At 37.6% G+C, this 20,110-nt stretch overlaps 1 protein-coding gene and 1 pseudogene across 1 annotated transcript; one reads left to right on the plus strand and one right to left on the minus strand.

Annotated features, from left to right (window-relative positions):
* The first annotated feature begins 3,787 nt into the window (after window positions 1-3,787).
* LOC149151923 (cyclin-dependent kinase F-1-like) lies at window positions 3,788-5,598 on the plus strand (annotated as a pseudogene).
* A 10,834-nt stretch (window positions 5,599-16,432) lies between these two features.
* On the minus strand, window positions 16,433-17,446 carry LOC149151924 (cysteine-rich repeat secretory protein 38-like). The gene has a single exon (XM_089443316.1). The coding sequence runs from the start codon at window positions 17,363-17,365 to the stop codon at window positions 16,433-16,435; it is 933 nt and encodes a 310-aa protein (XP_089299442.1). The 5' UTR covers window positions 17,366-17,446.
* Window positions 17,447-20,110: the final 2,664 nt, after the last annotated feature.

The raw sequence follows: 20,110 nt of genomic DNA on the forward strand, positions 1-20,110 counted from the left end.
TGTTCGAGCTTCTTCAGCTCTTCCATTAACTGCATGTTTATCTGTCGATCTCTTTTCTTTTGTAGCCTCTGCCACTTCACTTTCTTTCCCTTCAGTGGAAAGATCCATCCTCTATTCTGGTTTTCCTGCTCTTGCAGCCATTCCTCTAGTACCTGCAATTGCACTTTCATTACTGCAATCTCTCTTTCTTTGACTTCTGCAGTCATCTCATTGCTGTGGCATTCCTCTGAACCTCTTCTTTGATCTTCCATGATCATCTTCTCACTTGCCATGAGTTGCACTAGCCTCTGCAACAAGCTCTCCTGTCTTGCCGCCACTTACCTCACCAAGCTCTCCTCACTCAGTCTTTTGGTAAGTACTGGTTCACTGCCTCTGGAACCTCTTTGAGCACTCTCCTCTGCTCACTCTTCAGGCTATCTCTTCAACTCACCTTCTTCTTCAGGACACTGCAATTGTCCTCCTTATTCAGCCTTTAGCTGAATGCCAGGTTCAATGCCATCGTCTTTTCTGCAACCATAAACTCTCATCACAAATTTCAAATCAGAAAAAATCATTTCACCTTCTAAGATCTTGCACGATCTTGTCTCCATTCACTTCTGCCATCCTGTTCACTGCATTTGTGTAGCTTACACATCAAATTTAAAACTCTGATCTTCCTTTCATCATTCATCATACAGTCAAAAATACATTTCAGTTTTCAAAATAAACATTTTTTGACTCAACAGAGCCAACCCTCTCATACCAAAATGACAGCGAGCTAAACTCCTCCAAACCCAGAATCACAAATTTCCGATGCATATAGAATGCATCTCAGTATTTTCCCAAATCAAATCTCAATACTTGGCATTGCTGCACTCAATATATGCCCTTTAAACTTAACCGAGATTGACATCCACAATCACCACCAGCGCATATGGGATTATTAATCTTCAAGGTTTATTCAACATACAGTTACTCTGTTCAAAAGTCGACTTTTCCTTTATTTAAAAATAAAGACGATATAAGCTGAAACCCATACCTGGCCTTTTCTTACTTCTGTGCTTTAGGTCGAATAATCAATTACAATTCACCTTCAAGATCCTATTGATCTCGCTTCATCTCCCACCTGCACGCATTCTGTGCTGCAACATTCTTCAGTCTTAATATCTGATCTTATCACATGCAATTAAATAAAAAAACTTCATCCTTCAAACAGAGCTATTCCAGCTCTGATACCAAAAATGATACAGGCTAGGCCTGCAAATAACCAGGATCTTTTCCATACATTCATATACAAGCATACGCCTCAATTTTTCCTCAATACCCGCCAGAGTATATACTTAAATTCCGGAAGCTTATTTCATGATATGGTAATTTTCATGCATTACAAAACCATGCTTGACATCAAATCCAGTTCACAACTTAACTTCCACAAACAATTTCCAAATATTTTGGGCAGGATTCAATTGAAGAGTACACCCTTACCTTTAAACTTCAATTCTTATGACAAACCGTGGCTTTCGGTGAAGCGATATTTAACAGGCAGACTTACACACAAGTGTTATATATAAACCCATAGTATATTCTCCCCTCCTTGTTGATATGGCGCTGGTTTAAAGCCTGGCTTCTAAACAGAAGCTCGAGAGTAGATATATATCGCCTTTACTTTAACCAAATATGGAGCATCGGAACACATACATTGGCTTGCCATAGATAAGGCGTATACATACCTCTACTGGTCCTCCATACAGGTTCGGTCAATGCGCATGCATAAATCGCAATCGCCAAGCTCAAACGGACCCGGATTATAAAATCTTTAAAGGTTTTCCCCACCGGTTATATATATTCGCTTCCAGTTTCCGATCCTCGGCCCCTGTCGCACTATACAGCATACGACATTCACATACATATACTACCGCATGGACATACAGCTCTCCCCATATATCTTTGCCTCTTGTTTCCTCCGGTCGATGTATATATAGTTGTATCTGCTCACCCAACTATGGTCTTTGATAACCAGTAACGAATGGCTCAACCAGTAATGATGGCTTCATATATATACGACACCGATTTACTATAGGCAGTCTCTGATACATGTATATATATCGGTCCTTATAAATATAAGTCGCATCTACACATATATACTTCTGCTCCTGTGCATATGTATATAATTCGCCTTGCATACGCCCTATACAATTACATGCGGCCTCCAAACTTTGACTGTAACGTGGTCATTAATGTTATCCTTTTATCCGCCACAGGTCCTTATAACCAGGGCACTATGCCGCATGTAGCATAACCACGAGGTTGCGGCTTATGTCATAGATCCTTTCTTCGCTAACCATCAATGAAAATCTCCAGAATAATTACGATATCAACCATATGTGCCATTTCCTCCCCGGATGCTAAGCACGAATCGGCGCAAATTCATTGGCTCAGTTCCGCATGCAATCAGCGTTCTGACAGAGACACAGGTCGCCGAGCGGAATTGGCTTTTATTTTCATTTGAAGGGAACAATTGACTAGCCCTTCGTTAAATCCTGTCGTTTCGTTAGATCTCAACGCCGATATGGTTCAGCGCTTCCGCTGCGCCATTTAATGAAAACTACCAGAGTTATATATGCGCGACAGTAAAATAAAAATCAAAGCCATCAACACTTGAATTAAACCGCATACAAGCGCGCCACCATAGAACAAGAATCAAAGTAATCAATACGGAAAGGTGCCTTCGACGACGACCGGAAAATACACAATGGCGCATTGAAAATTAAGAACATTAAGAACCATAATCATTTCATGCAAATTCCAGGTCATATGACATCGATCTCTGCAACCAGAACCATATCTCAATATTTGATTAACGTCAATAAGCTCATACAGGACTCAATTCAGCATAATTATATTCACATGGAAACAAACGGTTATACAGAACTTGCTACTCATGGCCAGATATACAAATCTATGGCCCTTTTACAACTGCCAGAAGGCTCTTAAGGAGAACTTCTCACACTCACTCCCTCACGCTCCATCCTTTTCAATGCTTTTTAGGCTTGATAATTTATACAATTTAAAAAAAATCATTTAATTAAATGTTCAATCCCTTCACTTCCTCAACAAACCCCTAAATCTCTCAACATCCCTAAAGGATAGATTCTCATCCCTAAAACTCTTGAAACTAAATCTAAATTAGGCTTATAATTAATTCTGAAATATTTCAAGGCTAATTTCTCTCTTGTTGTCCAATTATTTGGAAACATTACAAATCCTCACAAAATCTCATAAATATTTACATAAAATTAACAATTTCTCAAAAACATGAGACCCCTAGGTTTAATAAAAATACAAGGTATTTTCCCAAGCTAATGCTCCTGCATCAATTTATGAAAAGTGGTCCTTGAAAGAAAAGAAGTAGGGGGTTGTAGCTCCCTTCCAGGAGAGACTGGAAAACGAGAGAGTTGTAGCTCTCTGCAGGTTGCAGCCTGCGTACTAGTAAAGGACTGCACCAGTACAAAACCATTGTAAAAGGCGTTTCTAATTTGAAAGAAGATAGAGACATATTGCAGCAGGTGGTTTTCACCCACATTGGGTTTCCACCTTACATCTTGTGTTCTTTGGTGTGACTATCTGTTTTCTTTGTTCATGCTCATTATTTTATGGTACTGACATGCAAAAATAATTCAAAGAATAAATAAGGAAGATTTATTAAAAGAACTTGATAATACTGGTTCACCCCCCCCCCCTCTCAGTATTATTTCCAACAAAATCTTGAAAATATTTCATGGGAACACGTCTTCCGGAGATTTGAGGAATGCAAAACATGGAGGACAATGTGCAGAGCAGCTGGAGTCCCCACGACAACAAAGAAATATGTGCCCATTACGAGATTCTAGAGAGGGTCAACAGCGGAACTTATTCGGATGTGTAGAGAAGGCGGAGAAAGGAGGACAGTCTAATAGTAGCCCTTAAGGAGGTGCATGACTATCAAACCTCTTGGAGAGAGATTGAGGCGCTGCAGAGGCTTTGTGGGTGCCCCAATGTTGTGAGGCTCTATGAGTGGTTTTGGAGAGAAAATGAAGACGCAGTTATGGTTTTGGAGTTTCTGCCTTCCGATCTCTATTCTGTCATTAAGTCTGATAAGAATAAGGGAGAAAATGGTATTCCCGAGGCCAAGGTTAAGGCCTGGATGATTCAGATCTTGCAAGGGCTGGCTGACTGCCATGCCAATTGGGTTATCCATCGTGACCTAAAGCCCTCTAATCTGCTCATTTCGGCTAATGAAATTCTCAAGCGCGCTGATTTTGGATAGGTAAGTATAGATGATTTAGTGGCTTGCCATCTGCTGCCTCTTTTGTGTTTTTTTCTTATCACCATCAATCCTCCAGCTCTGTTTGACCCTATTTCTTGAAGTGTTCGTACATTCTGTTCTGTTTCCCATTTCATGTTTTTAATATTTTAAAATATGCTGAAAGCCTGTTTATGGTTAACTGCATCTTCGTAGTAGTTCAAAATGTTAACAAATCTCACACGTGAAAAGTTCAATCTAAAATCTTGAAAATTTTGACTGATTCAAAGCGCTTTGGAAACTAGATAAATGAATTGTTTTTGCCTTTTATTATAACTATTCGAGCAAATGTTGCATAGAAGCACAAGGTTAATAGTTGCCCAAATTGAAATTGAATAGTGCTTAAAGTTTAGTGATTCTTCGTCAGTAGGATGCCTGAACATTCAATAACTTAGTGATCTCTGAATTCGAATATCAATACTTGTAGGTAGGGATACTTGAAGAGCCTGAAGTGATCTATGAAGTAGAGTATGAGCTTCCTCAAGAGGGCGATCTATGAAGTAGAGTATGAGCTTCCTCAAGAGGATATCGTTGCTGATGCCCCAGGAGATAGGTTAATGGAGGAAGATAATAGTGTTAAGGGAGTGCGGAATGAAGGGGAGGAGTATTCATCCACTGCAGTTGAAACTAATTTTGATGATATGGCAGAAACTGCGAATTTGGATTTGAGCTGGAAAAATGAAGGTGATATGGTGATGCAGGGATTCACATCTGGTGTTGGAACTCGATGGTACAGAGCTCCGGAGTTGCTCTAGGGAGCAACGATCTATGGAAAATAAATTGATTTGTGGTTGTTAGGTTGCATTCTGGGGGAGCTCTTGATTTTAGAACGTCTCTTTTCTGGGACTTCAGACATCGATCAACTTAGCAGGCTGGTTAAAGTTATTGGGACTCCAACAGAAGAAAATTGGCCTAGATGCTCCAATCTTCCTAATTATAGGAAACTTTGTTTTCCTAGTGATGGAAGCCCTGTTGGTCTGAAGAACCATATCCCCAATTGCTCAGACAACATGTTTTCTATTTTGGAAAGACTTGTTTGCTATGACCCTGTAGCTAGGCTAAATGCTAAAGAGGTACTTGAGAATAAGTATTTTGTTGAGGATCCTTATCATGTCCTCACCGATGAATTGAGAGTTCCCTCACCTCTGAGGGAAGAAAAAAAAAATTCAGAGGATTGGGCGAAATGGAAGGATATGGAAGCAGATTCTGACTTGGAAAACATTGATGAGTTCAATGTCGTTCACTCAAGTGATGGTTTCTGCATTAAATTTTCATGAACTCTAATTGGCTGATCATGTTTCATCTTCCTCAAATTGCCTTTTATATGGATTAGTATTCTAAATTAGCTTTGGGGGCTGCATGTCTTCAAGCATTCACCACGACAGTAAAGTAATCATTATGATCACTGATGTATTGCTGTCACGGGGTGAGAAACATTATAGCCATGAACCTACTGTTAAATTTGTAGAATTGTCTTATACTTCCTCAAAATAGTGATTGCATGTTTGAGAATAAATTTCTCTGCAAAGACCAACTCCAGATTCTTTCTTTTCACTTTGTACTAATGATCATTGTGACCGCAAAATCTTTATACACAATACAGAAAATGCAAATTTAGAGATGACTTTCTATTCTGATGCTTGAATTATAGTTATGAAGAAATGTGTTTTGTTGTGTGACCTGGGACCTGGCATGTGGATATGCAATTAATTTAAGAAAAATGCAGCTGTTATAAAAGGTATCATAAAAAAATAGTTATCATATGCCCTTAAGGGTGTTCGAATTCAAATAAATAAGTAACTTTAAAACTGTTGAATAACACTAAAATGTTGGCTGAGAAATTAATAAATTATATTATTGTTGTGCCTTTCATCTCAATGAAATAACATTTAGACCTATGACTGATCATTATAACAGCAAGGCTATTGTAAATAATAGCTTGTCATTTAGGTGATTTAATGGTGATAAGGCGCTCCTAAATTTAGGATAAGTGGGAATCCTCCTCTGTTTGCCTTGAACATGTTGCATCCTCTAATTGGTCCCAAAATGCATGATGTGCCAGGCTCCAGGGCAAAATCTTCATATACACTATACAAAAAATGCAAATTTAGAGATGACTTTCTATTCTGATGCTTGAATTATATTTATGAAGATTTGCGTTTTGTTGTGTGACCTGGGACCTGGTATATGGGGATGCAATTAATTTAAGAAAACCGCAGCTGTTATAAAATATATCATAAAAAAATAGTTATCAAATGCCCTGAAGGGTGTCCGAATCCAAAATAAGTAAATAACTTTAAGACTTCTGAATAACACTAAAATGTTGGCTGAGAAATTAATAAATTATATTATTGTTGTGCCTTTCATCTTAATGAAATAACATTTAGACCTATGACTGATCATTATAACAGGACTACTGTAAATAGCAGCTTCTCATTTAGGTGATTTAACGGTGATAAGGCGCTCCTAAATTTAGGATCAGTGGCAATCCTCCTCTGTTTGCCTTGAACATGTTGATCCTCTAATTGGTCCTAAAATGCATGATGTGCTAGGCTCCTATGCCTCAATGGATTTCATTTTGTGTAGTCCTTGCATTATTATTCATAAATCCATTCAACCTGCTGCTTTGAATTTGTCTTTGGTTTATTGTTGGGTCCGTTAGAGGAGTTTTACAGCTTGAAGACATGAGCCTATAAATCCAATGGGTTCAATGGCCCTGGAATAACATAAAATTAGCTTAGGGTTATCATTAGACGTGAAAACATAAAAAATAGAACTTCTTAGCTAATTGGCCTCAAAACTTTTATAGGACCTAGTGGAATTTGAAAAGGTGGAATTTATTGCTATTATTTTTTTTATTGAAAAGACCATTTAGCTTACCTCCTAAGATGTATGTGGTGCCTTTTCGAGTCGCCACCTGTTGTTTTAAACCTGTTGTGCTAATGTTATCATTGTGACGTCGTGAAATCTAATTGTCCGCATATTCGGTTAATTTTGTTAATGTCATCTTGATGATGTGGCACATGCTAATCATGCCATGCTTCATTCTAACATGGCTTTCATTTCTGAATCAGTATTATTATGTCCTTGCATTATTGACACTCCTTGAGTGGTCCTTATATAAATTGCAACCTTTGTTGTTGTTGTTGAGCTTACAAAACTTGAAAACACAAACCTAAATTTGTATGGCATCATGTATTACAAAATGAGCCAGATCACTAAATGATGAAATTAGATGGGGTTGAGTCACATAATTGAGCTCAAAGGAAGATACAATATGTTATTAATAATTATTGATGAATAGCTAGTGCATCTATTACAACGGAGTTTATCTCCTTATTACGCCGTAAGGCATTTCCCTTTGAAATAATATCCCCCAAATGCCTTTCTATCCTCATCGTAGCCGTTAGATCTATTGTTTGACACATGCTGAGGCACTCAACCTCCTTCAAGTTTTGATCTTATTAGGCCCCATAAAACCTGTAAGGGACGAGGAATATTTGCTTTTCACTATATAATGTTTAATGTTCTAAATGGGTTCCGGTTCTTAAAATTCCTCTACTAATTAGAGCAACCAGCACTTTGTCAGTGGACTGCCTGCCCCTCGTCCAGCTTATCAGTCTTCTTTTATACATTAGGTAGGTACGGTGCTTATTTCTTTGTTGTGAGAGAAACTATAAAGAAGGTTCTGAACTCTTCAGTTTTCTTTGAACCCCAGAAAAAACAGAGTAAAGTTTCTTATTCCTTTGAATACTGATAGTAACTTTCTTGGAACTTTCTCAATAGTCACTGTAAGGGAGGAGGAATATAATTGCTTTTCATGCAAATTCCTGGGTTGATGTGATAGCCTCTTTGCACAAACTTCCTTTGTGCAGTCCCATCATTGCTTTGAGTGGTCTCAAGCATTTCCAAAAACCATTTTATACAATTGGTTTATAAAGGCTTTGTTTCAGTGCCATGCCACATGGGCCATCTTTGGTTTGTGGCTGTTTTCTATGTGATATTTCAGGTGATCTTACTGCAGTGGCATAACTGGATGTCCCTATTTTGGGATTATTATGTGTATAATCTTGTCACATCTAATTTATTGCTTTTTGACAGTCATGGTTATTTGTAGTTCCGTGGTCATTGCTGTTGGGACTATTTCTCTGAAGAATTTTCAACTTCAAAAGAAGTCAAAATGGCACAAGTATTTTTTGTTTTAGGAATTCTCCAACATTTGTACCTCACTCTGCTGCATTGGGATTATATTAGAATATCTGAAAACAAATATCTAAACATTTTAATACTCACAATAAATTCCATTGTAGACCTTGATGTTCTCCCTGTGTTTTAGACATTATCCCATGTTAAAATGTCTATTAAGTATCTAATAGAGATGCGAGGAAAGAATTACTGAGAGAAGTTGCAAGTGGGTTAATGTAATGGTTGGAAATTCACAAATTGCCTATGGAGCTCCCAAGTCACCATGACATCATGGTTGCTGAAGGAGCACATAGTTACATTTGAGCATTTTTCTTTACTGACTCAGACTCAAAATCAGACATATTAGAGCACGGTTCTTACAATTCCTCTACTAATTACAGCAACCATCACTTTGGCAGTGGACTGCCTGCCCCTCCTCCTGCTTATCAGTCTTCTTTTATACATTAGGTAGGTACGGTGCTTATCTTACCGTGGTCAAGCAAGTTGTGAAATGTATATGATTTATAACATATCATCCGTGAACAAAAGATTTATCAGGCCAGAAACTGGTTTTGGTGTGCAAGTCCCTGGCTAATGTCATAGTCTCAATAGTCACTGTATTAACTGAGTCTCATAGACACGTCAGCATTCACACTGGCTTTGACACCTTCAAACCTTACTATACTTCAATTTGTTCTATTATTATAATAAAGTATTATTGTGTGTACTATTCAATTTTTTTCTGGTAAAAATAGTACTGGAGCACATTTCATACATTGCAATTTTGTACTGACCTCCCATCGTGGCGCTATCCTTTCAACCTAAATATGGAAGAGATTAAGCCCTTTCATTGCTTCCACCGACAGCGTGTGACACCATCTAATTTTGACCTAACTCAACATAAATCTTAGGGCCATATTTTCACTTCACGTGTACTCCTTGTACTACCAGATTTCGGCTCCTTTCTCCTTCTCTATCAATCTCATTTCAATAAATTATAAATTACAGACATTCAATGACTCTCAGTTCCAGAAAAGGTTTCCCCTGCATATTGGGCTCACATGAATAAATGAGACAGAGCACGCTCGACTGGCGTGACCTTGCAACACATTCACAGGACTAATGGAGAGATCAAGAGTTTAGAGTAATGTGGACGTGTTCCCAGATCGCCCCAGTCAAAACCTCCTCTGCTACTACTGCTTTAATGGTGTCCTCTGCTTCTCTTCACTTCTTATCTCACAGCCAATATACTCAAAGGTAAGGACAGATACTGTAACTGCAAGAAAGAAAGAAACAAAATCTGCAACAAGCAACAATTTTTAATAGTCTCTTTCGTTTGTTTGTGATTCCTGCAGCCTCCCCTCTTTGATAGCAGTGCTTTGTTTTTAGGTGAGCAAATTTTGTTTATAGGGGCAACCATGGGCATTTTTATATATTCAGAAATATGGCAGATAACAACAAGGTTAATGGTTTGAACTTGCTCTTATTTTTAGGATTGCAAGATATTTTTAGATTCTAATAGTTTTTAAATGTGATTTTTTGAAAAGTTTTCTGATTAAATTTGTCTAAAATCTGCTAGGGATTCATTGAAATCACAAGCTGTCGAGGTGAACTCTTCACAAAGAAAGTGCCCCAGAGATTTTTGAGGGTGCAGAATCTATATATGCAATTAAAAAACCAGTTTAAACAACACAAATCAAGATTTGGCCACAAATTTTTTCACTAGGAAACTCCAAAAAATCTCATTTAAAGACATTGTCTCTACCTATCTGTTATGTAGAATGTGCATTTAATAACGACCTTGGCCCTCATTTCTAAAAATATTCTTGTTTGTTTGATTGAGAAAATTGTATGTCACAACTGGCATAATTCAGCTGCAGTAAGTTGTTTGTTACTGAATCCTTCTATGCTATCAAAATCTACAAATACAATTACAGCCAAATTATTTGTTTATTTTCATGATCTTGCAGAAATCAGGGTGTAGTATATGTTTATTGCTGAATCCAATTATACCATCACAATCTACAGTTTTAATCGAATTGTTTGTTTGTTCCATGAAATTGTATAGGAAACCCACAGTGCATAATCAGGGTGAAGTAGATATTTGTTACTGAGTCCATTAGTGCCAATTAGGCTCTACAATTTCAATCCATTTAATCATAAATTTCAACAAAAAAATGGTCCACCATGTATGTGGATCAATCATTAGTCAGAAATATGCCCTAAGTATATGATCATCCTCCATAACAATATGCCCCTAACTCTTCAAAGTTGTAATACTTTCATCATCGAGCAGTAATATTTATTATCCAGAGACAATTTTTTGTAATTTAATGGCTTAATCTACTCGTCGTCATTACTGCCGAAGCCTGATCTTTACTTTTGTGTGTTATTTGAAGTCATATCCTAAATGTAAATTGTGCAGTGCATATTTTTCTTTATGTCCACTGAAAAGCATGGAGACCATGTAAGATTGATGAGACGAAGAATTCTCAAAACAAAATTGCATTTATAGTCTTGATGTACTTTATCTCAAAAAGAATGTCTCAACCTGCAATATGTCTCAACAACCTGCCATGTCTCAATCTGCAATATGTCTCAACAACGTAGCATTTATATTGCCAGGACCTGTTGGCCCTGGTCAGAGCCCACCAGACCTTTATTAGAACAATTTTTCTTCCAAAGTGCCCATTGCATCTTACTGTTCCCAAATGTTTTTTTCATCCACAGAACATAATTACCATGATCAAATGCTTCGTAACGTTGATTAATGAATAGTTTTCTTTGCTCTGTGGCAATGGATCTCCGCATTTAATTCCCACTTCAATTTTTCATGTGAAAACTCTCGTGAAGGAGGAGAACAGAGATGGTAATGGGCCCTTGGGGTCACAGTAATCTTCGCCCTCAGAGAGATTTGCAGCAGGATTAGGGATTAGGGCTTTTTTTTTTTTCAGATTAGTTGAGATGTGTATTTATAACAATCAAGTGGTGGTGGATGGATTTGATCCCGCGCCAAAGGATCATCATCATGAGGACTAGGCAGCTGAGATTTAATTCAAGGCAGCAGCAGCAGTTCCTGAGCCGTTTCAGAGTTCTCTACTGCTTTGCTATACTAGTCTTCTCTGCATTGCTTCTGCTAGCTTGTGCCATCGCTGGTGTATCGTCCTACGTTGGTCAGTTTTTTCACCAATTCACTTGTCTTTACATAACAAGATAATCAATCGATCCAGAGTATGCTTTGAATGTCCAATAGACTGTATTTTGCAAGCATGACACTTGTATTTCTCCTTTGCCCATTTTCATATATTGTCCCTTTGTGACCTATTCATAATAACGGAATATCATATTTTTCTTTACGGCCACTGAAAACCATGGAGACCATGCAAGATTTATGAGGCTAAGAATTCTCAAAACAGAATTGCATTTATAGTCTTGATGTACTTTATCTAAAAAAGAATGTCTCAACAACTTTCCATGTCTCAACCTGAAATATGTCTAAAATTGATCAACCTGGGAGCCGCATAGATCGTTATGTCTCTCAATTAAGTTTTGTTCTCTCACGTAAAGCAGCTGGTTTAGTTAGCTTACAATCTCGTCTTGCAATGTTTTAGCATTATCTGAAGGAGTAGGAGATATTCAACACAAAGAGTATGCAACAATTTTAATGTTCAAGCGGGTGATGCAGTCAGTGGGTAACTGCAATTTTGAGGGGCATTTCATTCTTTTGGTAATTTTACTCGAAGGTGCGGGAGTTGGGTACAGATGAAATCAAGTGTATTTGTGCAAATGGTAATGCACTTGAGCATATATATTTTGATGGCTTTACATAACAAGATAATCAATCGATCCAGAGTATGCTTTGAATGTCCAATAGACTGTATTTTGCAGGCATGGCACTTACATTTCTCCTTTGCCTATTTGCATATATTGTCCCTCTATGACCTATTCATAATAACAGAATTTTTGTGTGCATTTTGTTAACTTTGTAGTTGACATTTTTATTTCATTCTTCAGGAAATGAAGCTTCTCACTGAAATTGATCAACTTGGGAGCCGCATAGATCATTATGTCTCTCAATTAAGTTTTGTTCTATCACGTAAAGCCGCTAGTTTAAGTTAACTTACAAGCCCGTCTTGCAATGTTTTAGCAGTAATTGAAGGAGCAGGAGATATTCAACACAAAGAGTATGCAACAATTTTAATGTTGAAGCGGGTGATGCATTCAGTCGGTAACTGCTATTTTGAGGGGCATTTCATTCTTTTGGTAATTTTACTCGAAGGTGCAGGAGTTGGGTACATATGAAATCAAGTGTTTTTGTGCAAATGGTAATGCACTTGAGCATATATACTTTGATGGAATTATCTGATACAGACCCTTTTGTTGTTAAGTTATAAATTATTTATATATGATCATCTTCCATAACAATATGCCCCTAACTCTTCAAAGTTGTAATAATTTCATCATTGAGCAGTAATATTTATTATCCGGAGACAATTTTTTGTAATTTAATGGCTTAATCTACTCGTTGTCACTGCCGAAGCCTGATCTTCACTTTTTTGTGTTATTTGAAGTTGGATCCTAAATGTAAATTGTGCAGTTCATATTTTTCTTTACGTCCACTGAAAAGCATGGAAACCATGTAAGATTTATGAGACTAAGAATTCTCAAAACAGAATTTCATTTATAGTCTTGATATACTTTATCTCAAAAAGAATGTCTCAACCTGCAATATGTCTCAACAACCTGCCATGTCTCAATCTGCAATATGTCTCAACAACCTAGCATTTCAAGTGCACGTAATCTTGTTTGTTATAAATGACACCAAGCTTGTCGTGTTCTCAATCATTAACATTTTTTACATGAGGCTTTTATGAGATACATTTTTTTATCTGAATCTTCAAAGCTCATGGTTATTGATATGCACAGTGACAACTCGTTACATGAAATGGCATAATTATATCAACTAGCTTGTGCATTTCTTCTTATGCTAAATACATGTTTTGTTATAAGCTCATTCATAAATGATGGGGCTTATTATGTCCAAGGATTATAAAAGTGTTGATTTTCTAATATGAAACCATAGATGAAATGTGAGAGGATACATCATTGATGAAGGGGCTTTTCTCTCTCCTGAATTTTTACATGCTGAACCAATTTCTGCAAATTGCATGAAAATACAATGCACATATATTGGTTTTATCGTTTATAATAAAATAGCATTTTTTTCTTATGAAAAAAAAGATTGCCCTGTTGTGCTGCAATTATTTCCTACTATTCTAAAATCAGCATTTTTTTCTTATGAAAAAAAGAGATTGCCCTGTTGTGCTGTAATTATTTCCCACTGTTCCAAAATTGATTTCCCCATACAGTGACCACGACTAAAGATTGTCCTGCAATTATTTCCCGCTCTTCCAAAATTGATTTCCCCATACAGTGACCACAACTAAAGACTATGCCATGACTAAAGACTCTGCTGCAATTATTTCCCACTCTTCCAAAATTGATTTCCCCATACAGTGACCATGACTATAGATGCTTTCCTGTTCCATTTCTTCATGTGAGGCATGGTTTGTGAAATTTGAGGATAATGTGACCTTAAACTTCTAAATTTGAATATAAAGTGACCGTGATATTGATTTAAATCAAAGCATGCACGTAAGAGGCTATAAGCTATAACATAACAACGCAGATTGATTTTAAAGTATTCGAGACCTCTCCCATCCCAGATATAGAATTTATTGGTAATATTTGTTAAAAGAATGACTACAATTACAAGCCATGGTTCCTGTCATTTTGAAGTTTAGGATTTGCTCATCTATCGCTTTTTTAGACTTTACCCTACTCTGCTAACTAGAACACCCTTCACATGCTATGCTGCATTACAAATAAGTCAGAGTGCAAAGGATAAATTGAGGAAGTAGTCTGCAAGCCCTTGGTGTCTGTTTTTAGTTGTCCGGAGTGGAGTTTCACCATTTGATGATAAGAATGGGGCCAGATTCACAACGAACTAGAATCAATGCTCTGCGTAATTATTCAATTCTATGCTCTGATCTTCCTCATTACTTCTATTTACCCTCAGTAGACAGGGATAGCCCCAGTGCAACCTAATTTGAATGACAGTAAGGCAACAAAACAAGACAGTTTGTAGAGGCTTAGTGATGTTTGGTCTCAAGAATTGTTCTTCCTTGTTTGAATGAGTGAGTACTCAGGCAACAAAGCATGACACTTTGCACAGGGTTAGTGATGTTTTGTCTCAAGAATGGTTCTTCCTTATTTGAATGACACTGCTTAGGTAGAAAAACATGACCTTTTGCAGAGAGTTAGCGGCGTTTTGTCTCAAGAATGGTTCTTCCTTATTTGAATGACATTACTCAGGCAACAAAACAGGGCAATTTGCACACGATTAGTGATGTTTTGTCACAAGGATGATTACAACAGTATCCAGAGCGAGCATAGATAGTATTAGGCTTTTATATGGATATCTTGCAGGGATGCTTGTCATATAGCCTTTATATGTTCAATCACTGCTCATGAATGAGGTGGGTGTTTTGTCATGATCTCTTGTTTCAGATACTTGACAAGAGATGTAACCCTGTCTTAATCTATTTTTGTCAACCTATAAGTTGTTATCTTGGAATTGGAACCCTTAGTGATGTTTTTGTTATGACAATTGCTTTCATAAATGCCCATTCACATTTCAATATTCTTCCACGCTCTATGCCTTATGGCGTTTCCTTTGTAACATTAGTTGCAAATGCTAGTATACATTCTTGTAATATTATAAAACTGCCGATGCGTCAAAATACCTTTGGATTTTGACATAATTGACCATTTACATTATTATAAAAAGCAAAATATTACTGGGTTGATGGGATAAAAGTTGGTAATTAAATCATGAGTTCATGTTTTCTAGGAACCTATAGTCAATAGTCAAGGGACACTCTTCTTTGTCATGAAATACGGAGTTCGTCGAATATTTACAAACCAATATCACGAAACATCGGACTTGAGTTTATGCTCTTGGATTTTGACATATTTGACCATTTACATTATTATAAAAGAAGCAAAATATTACTAGCTTGACCGGCCGAAGGTCGGTAATTAAATCATGAGTTCAGGTTTTCTATGAACTAATAGCCAAGGGATATTAGTCTTTGTGATGAAATACAGAGTTCATGAAAATTTATTTACAAATCAATATCATGAAATATCGGACTTCAGTTTACAAGTTAGCATAAGAATTCATTTATTGATTTGTGAGTAGGATTTAATGGTAAATTGTAATAAAAAAAATTGGTATAGATTGCGAAAAAGATAAAAAGCAATAAAAAAAAACCATTTCCAATGTTTCCTCATGGTAGTTTTGTCATGCTATAGTTTTTGGAATGGTTTTGATAATATATGGTTTTTATCCATGGTATTCTTCTTTCATATAACTTATTTAAAAAAACAAATTTGATTTTGAGTCTCACTCTACAATTAAAAAAAATCATGTAACATATTTAAAATATAAAATTTTAATGAATGTTACTTTTATTCAAAAAGACAAATTTGATTTTGAACATGACTCTACAATTAAAAAAAATCATGTAACCTATTTAAAATATAAAATTTTAATGAATTTTACTTTTATTCAAAGAGAAAATTTTGATTTTGAACCTGACTCTACATTTAAAAAAATCATATAACCTGTTTAAAATATAAAATTTTAATGAATTTTACTTCTATTGAAACAAATTTGATTTTGAACATGACTCTACCATTAAAAAAATTAACCCAAATGTTATGATTTTATATTTTATACTACTGATATAAAAACCCTCTATCTATCTATCATATGTTCAATATATTCTCAAAATAAACATACATACATAATATGATATTACTCCCATAAGCCTAGTGAGCGAAATCCACCATTAATCACACCTACGCGAGAAGCCAGCTGCTAACCACACCTAAAATTATGATCATTTTCTTTGAAGACTTCTTATGTGACTCGCTTATCTGCGTGCTATTATTAATTGACTCTGGGATCTGCTTCCCTGGTGCATAAGCTCTCGACTCTGTGATCTGCTTCGCTGGTGTATCAGCCACCGGTGTAATAGCTGGTGCTTTCGATGGGGATGGGGATGGGGATGGAGGCAAAATGGAATTAAAGAAAGGATAGATTTCATAACGAGCAGTACAGCTTCCGATCAAACCCCTAGCTCCTTCCTTCCCAGAAAAACTTGAGAAAATATAATTGATTGTATATGAGAGACAGGCTTTGCAATCTTTACTAGATATATCTCTCCAGCACTGGACCAGACCGTAAATCTTTCGAGACAAGGAGTCTGTAGTTGTTCCGGAAGCATATAGTTTAGATCCAGATCCTGTTGCTTCAGCTGACAAATTGGCGAATAGGCTCTCGAGAGCCGCGTTAAACACATCGGGGGTGGACACATTATCTAGATTGCAAAGATAAACTTCATCAACAGTATCCAGGTGTCCGAAGAAACTGTAGTTTTCATAGCGCAAGAAGCAGGCATCCAACCAGATTGAACCACCGCCGGCATTCCCACAGTCCTGTCGAATTCTAGTGGTTGCTTCTTGTGAACAGTTGTGACATTGATCAACTGTTGTGTCTCCCCTACATTGTAGGAGGCCATATGTTTGGCCATCCACAGAAGTATTAAAACCAGTTTGAGAGGTGTGTTGAACAAGACTCTTGAAGACTCTGTTCAGATTGCTCTCAAACTTGCTGCCTTTCGTATAGTTAAAGTCGTGGTTGCACACACTTTCCTCGACTGCTTTGGCAGGAAAAACAGTGATGATGAAGAGAAGCAGGATGATGTAGAATAGCTTCATGGTTTGCCCCATGACAAGAGAGAAAGCAGAATCTGTTCCTTGGATTCTCAAGGGCACTGGACAAGGGAGAGTCTGCAGGTGCAGTGCATGCCAGGCAATTCTATATATATAAGAAAGGCATCGTCTACTTCAACGATTTCAAGGTTTCAGCGAAATAATGATTTGAATATTGTAAACCAAAAAAAATTCCACCGCTTCATTATCCAAGTCAATTCAACTCCGATATGAACGCGTTTTGATCATTAAATATTCAAGAATTTAATGCCTTTTGTCGCTTATGACTGGATTCCCCTTGACCACAACTTTGATTAAGCCAAAAGAATCGTTGGTGCTTTGATTATGCCAACCGGTGGCATGTGAATTGCACCATTATTTTTTTCTGTGAACGACGGCTGACATTGACTCGACTTTGCTTCAACAGGTTTGATTCTTTCGATCGCAGTGCTTATTGACTTAAGACTTTATTAGTGCGTCTGCACATCTTTCTTCCAATGATGAAATGTTGTGTGATATGGTGTATTTTAGATCGTTTATTTCTAATTTGATACTGGTTATCTAAATTGTGTTTTTATTCATAATTTTCACGAGATTTTTAATTTCTTTTTAATAAAATTACTCGCTCCTCGTTTGAGAATTACTAAGTTTTGTAATGTGTTCCGGAAGTTTGGTGATTATTCGAGTGTAGCGATGGTACAAGGTGTAGTCATTTGGGACCTTGGGTCATTGTGTGTAGCAGCAACGAGTGGTTAATTAGTGCAATTAGGATGTGTAGGAGTTTTCGCAGTGAGGGCCGCCCTCAAAGTTACTCTCACGACCTCCAACTTCTCTATCTCATAGGTATATGCATACAATTTGACATTCTCTAGTTTTTTTGAACGAAGCTCTAAGCGATCGGGTATTGTTCTCTTCATGGGTAGTATTGTGTGCATGGTGTTAATTGTGGTGGATGTTCAAGTTTTTGGCAACCCCCCTAAGGTGTATGGTAACCACCTCGCGTGTAATTCGACCCTAGGGATTCCGTGTCATGGATGGTCCAAATCCTCTTTGTCTGTGAAGATATTTTCCTTAGCATTGTTAGTGTATATATTGTAATGTGTAGGAAAGGAGCTCAGCGCCCTCTAAGTACCTCTTTCGAGAAAGAATTAAGACATAAGGTCTGTCATACCTTATCTATAAGCCTATCTATATAATTAAGTCCTATCAGTTTAGTAACTAGAGAGAGGAAAGGAAAAGGATGGGCCCAAGAGTGAGAAAGTTGAAAATATTCGGGCAATGAGTTCCCTACCTTAGCTAAATTGCAGGGAGGGGATCATGAGTGAGGATGTACGTTATGTGTTGATCCAAGAGAGAAGGTCGTGCCCTCATTGACCTTAATTCATTTCAATCTCTATTCCTAATAATAAGCGACTTGTGTGTGCATTACTTCGGTCCCATTTTGAAGTCTTTGCGACCTTAGTTGGGAAGAGCGTAATGAGGGGACAATGTCGAAGCTATCGAAATTGTGAACAATAGTGCAGGTGTCGATGAGATCAAATTCAAGGTACAAAGGAACTGTGTGATGCTCAGAAGGCAGCATTAGTGCATTCGACGATTGGAGTTAACATTGTTGTGGTTGGAAGGGAAAACCCAACACTGTTTTTGGGAAACTTTATCATATCGACCCTTGAACCAATTTAGGTAGTCGGCAGTGAGACTCTCGACGAGCTTACTGAAACATTTTGGAATGGATTTGGCTGACCCCGACTAGTCAGAAGGTCATAACTCATGTTAGATTGACCACATTTGGAGTGGCCTCGGCCTCCCTATACGTCCTGACTCCCGACTTGGTCAGGTATGTCAACGAAATTTTATGTGGATGCAAGTGGACCATAATTAGCCATAGAGAGTTGCCCAAAGTTCAAATGAAAGGAAGATTAGAGGTAGGCCTCACTCCCGGCTATGGGTAGGCCACACAAGGAATTTATGCACGGGATAGAGTTCATACAAAGTTATTTCATTTCCATTCCCTGAATGAAAAAATAAATACAGGGCCACCCTCCATAGTGCACGGATAAGAGAATGGAGGGGTCTCCATTTTGTTTTGGTTCTTGACTCAATCAAGAAATCCCTCTACCATTTATTGAAAAATAATAGTGCTGAGGATCAGAAAAGGTCGAGGAGTCTTCGATGAACTTATAAATTGAGTTCAACACAAGTAGAAGGGAGAATCCTGGGAAATATAGCAGGCCACGGGAGGGGCATGCTATCACATAATCTGGTTCCGTTCTCACCTTGCAGGTTATGGAATGGGGTTTTTTCAGAAGAGACTCCTAGGGACGCTTTCAATTGTTGGTTTGCATGGGGTGATTCACCATCAAATTTGGGTGAGTGGGCAGGTTGGAAGGTGATGCAACACTAAAGGGGACATGCCCATAGGGGTGTCGGCCCTTGCGGTCTCAACGCGGTGCATCCTGTGGAACATCGGGACATTAGGGAGGAGGTCGATGACGAGCATGCCAACTCACCAAGCAGAGTCAATCTTCCCCCTCCATTTGACTCTCTCTAAGCTCAACTGCGTCAGGTCACACCGTAGGTGGAACAATTGGCCCAAGATTGACACGATGACCACAACAAATTCATTGCTTTCACGAATGATCTATAACATAACTAGTGGCATATGATGGTTTCTTTGTGGCACGGGCATAAATAGATTCAAGACAGACAAGACCATCTAGAGGGAAGGTTGGTGCATATGGAAGCTCATGTGTACGAGGCCTT

This window comes from Pinus tabuliformis, chromosome 9 (genome assembly GCF_031772625.1).
Source record: "Pinus tabuliformis cultivar Carrire ecotype Pingquan chromosome 9, CPIR1, whole genome shotgun sequence".
Classification (NCBI taxonomy): domain Eukaryota; kingdom Viridiplantae; phylum Streptophyta; class Pinopsida; order Pinales; family Pinaceae; genus Pinus; species Pinus tabuliformis.

Coding starts and splice junctions, on each gene's coding strand:
- LOC149151924 (XM_089443316.1), bottom strand. CDS start 17,365: ATGGGGCAAACCATGAAGCTATTCTACATCATCCTGCTTCTCTTCATC.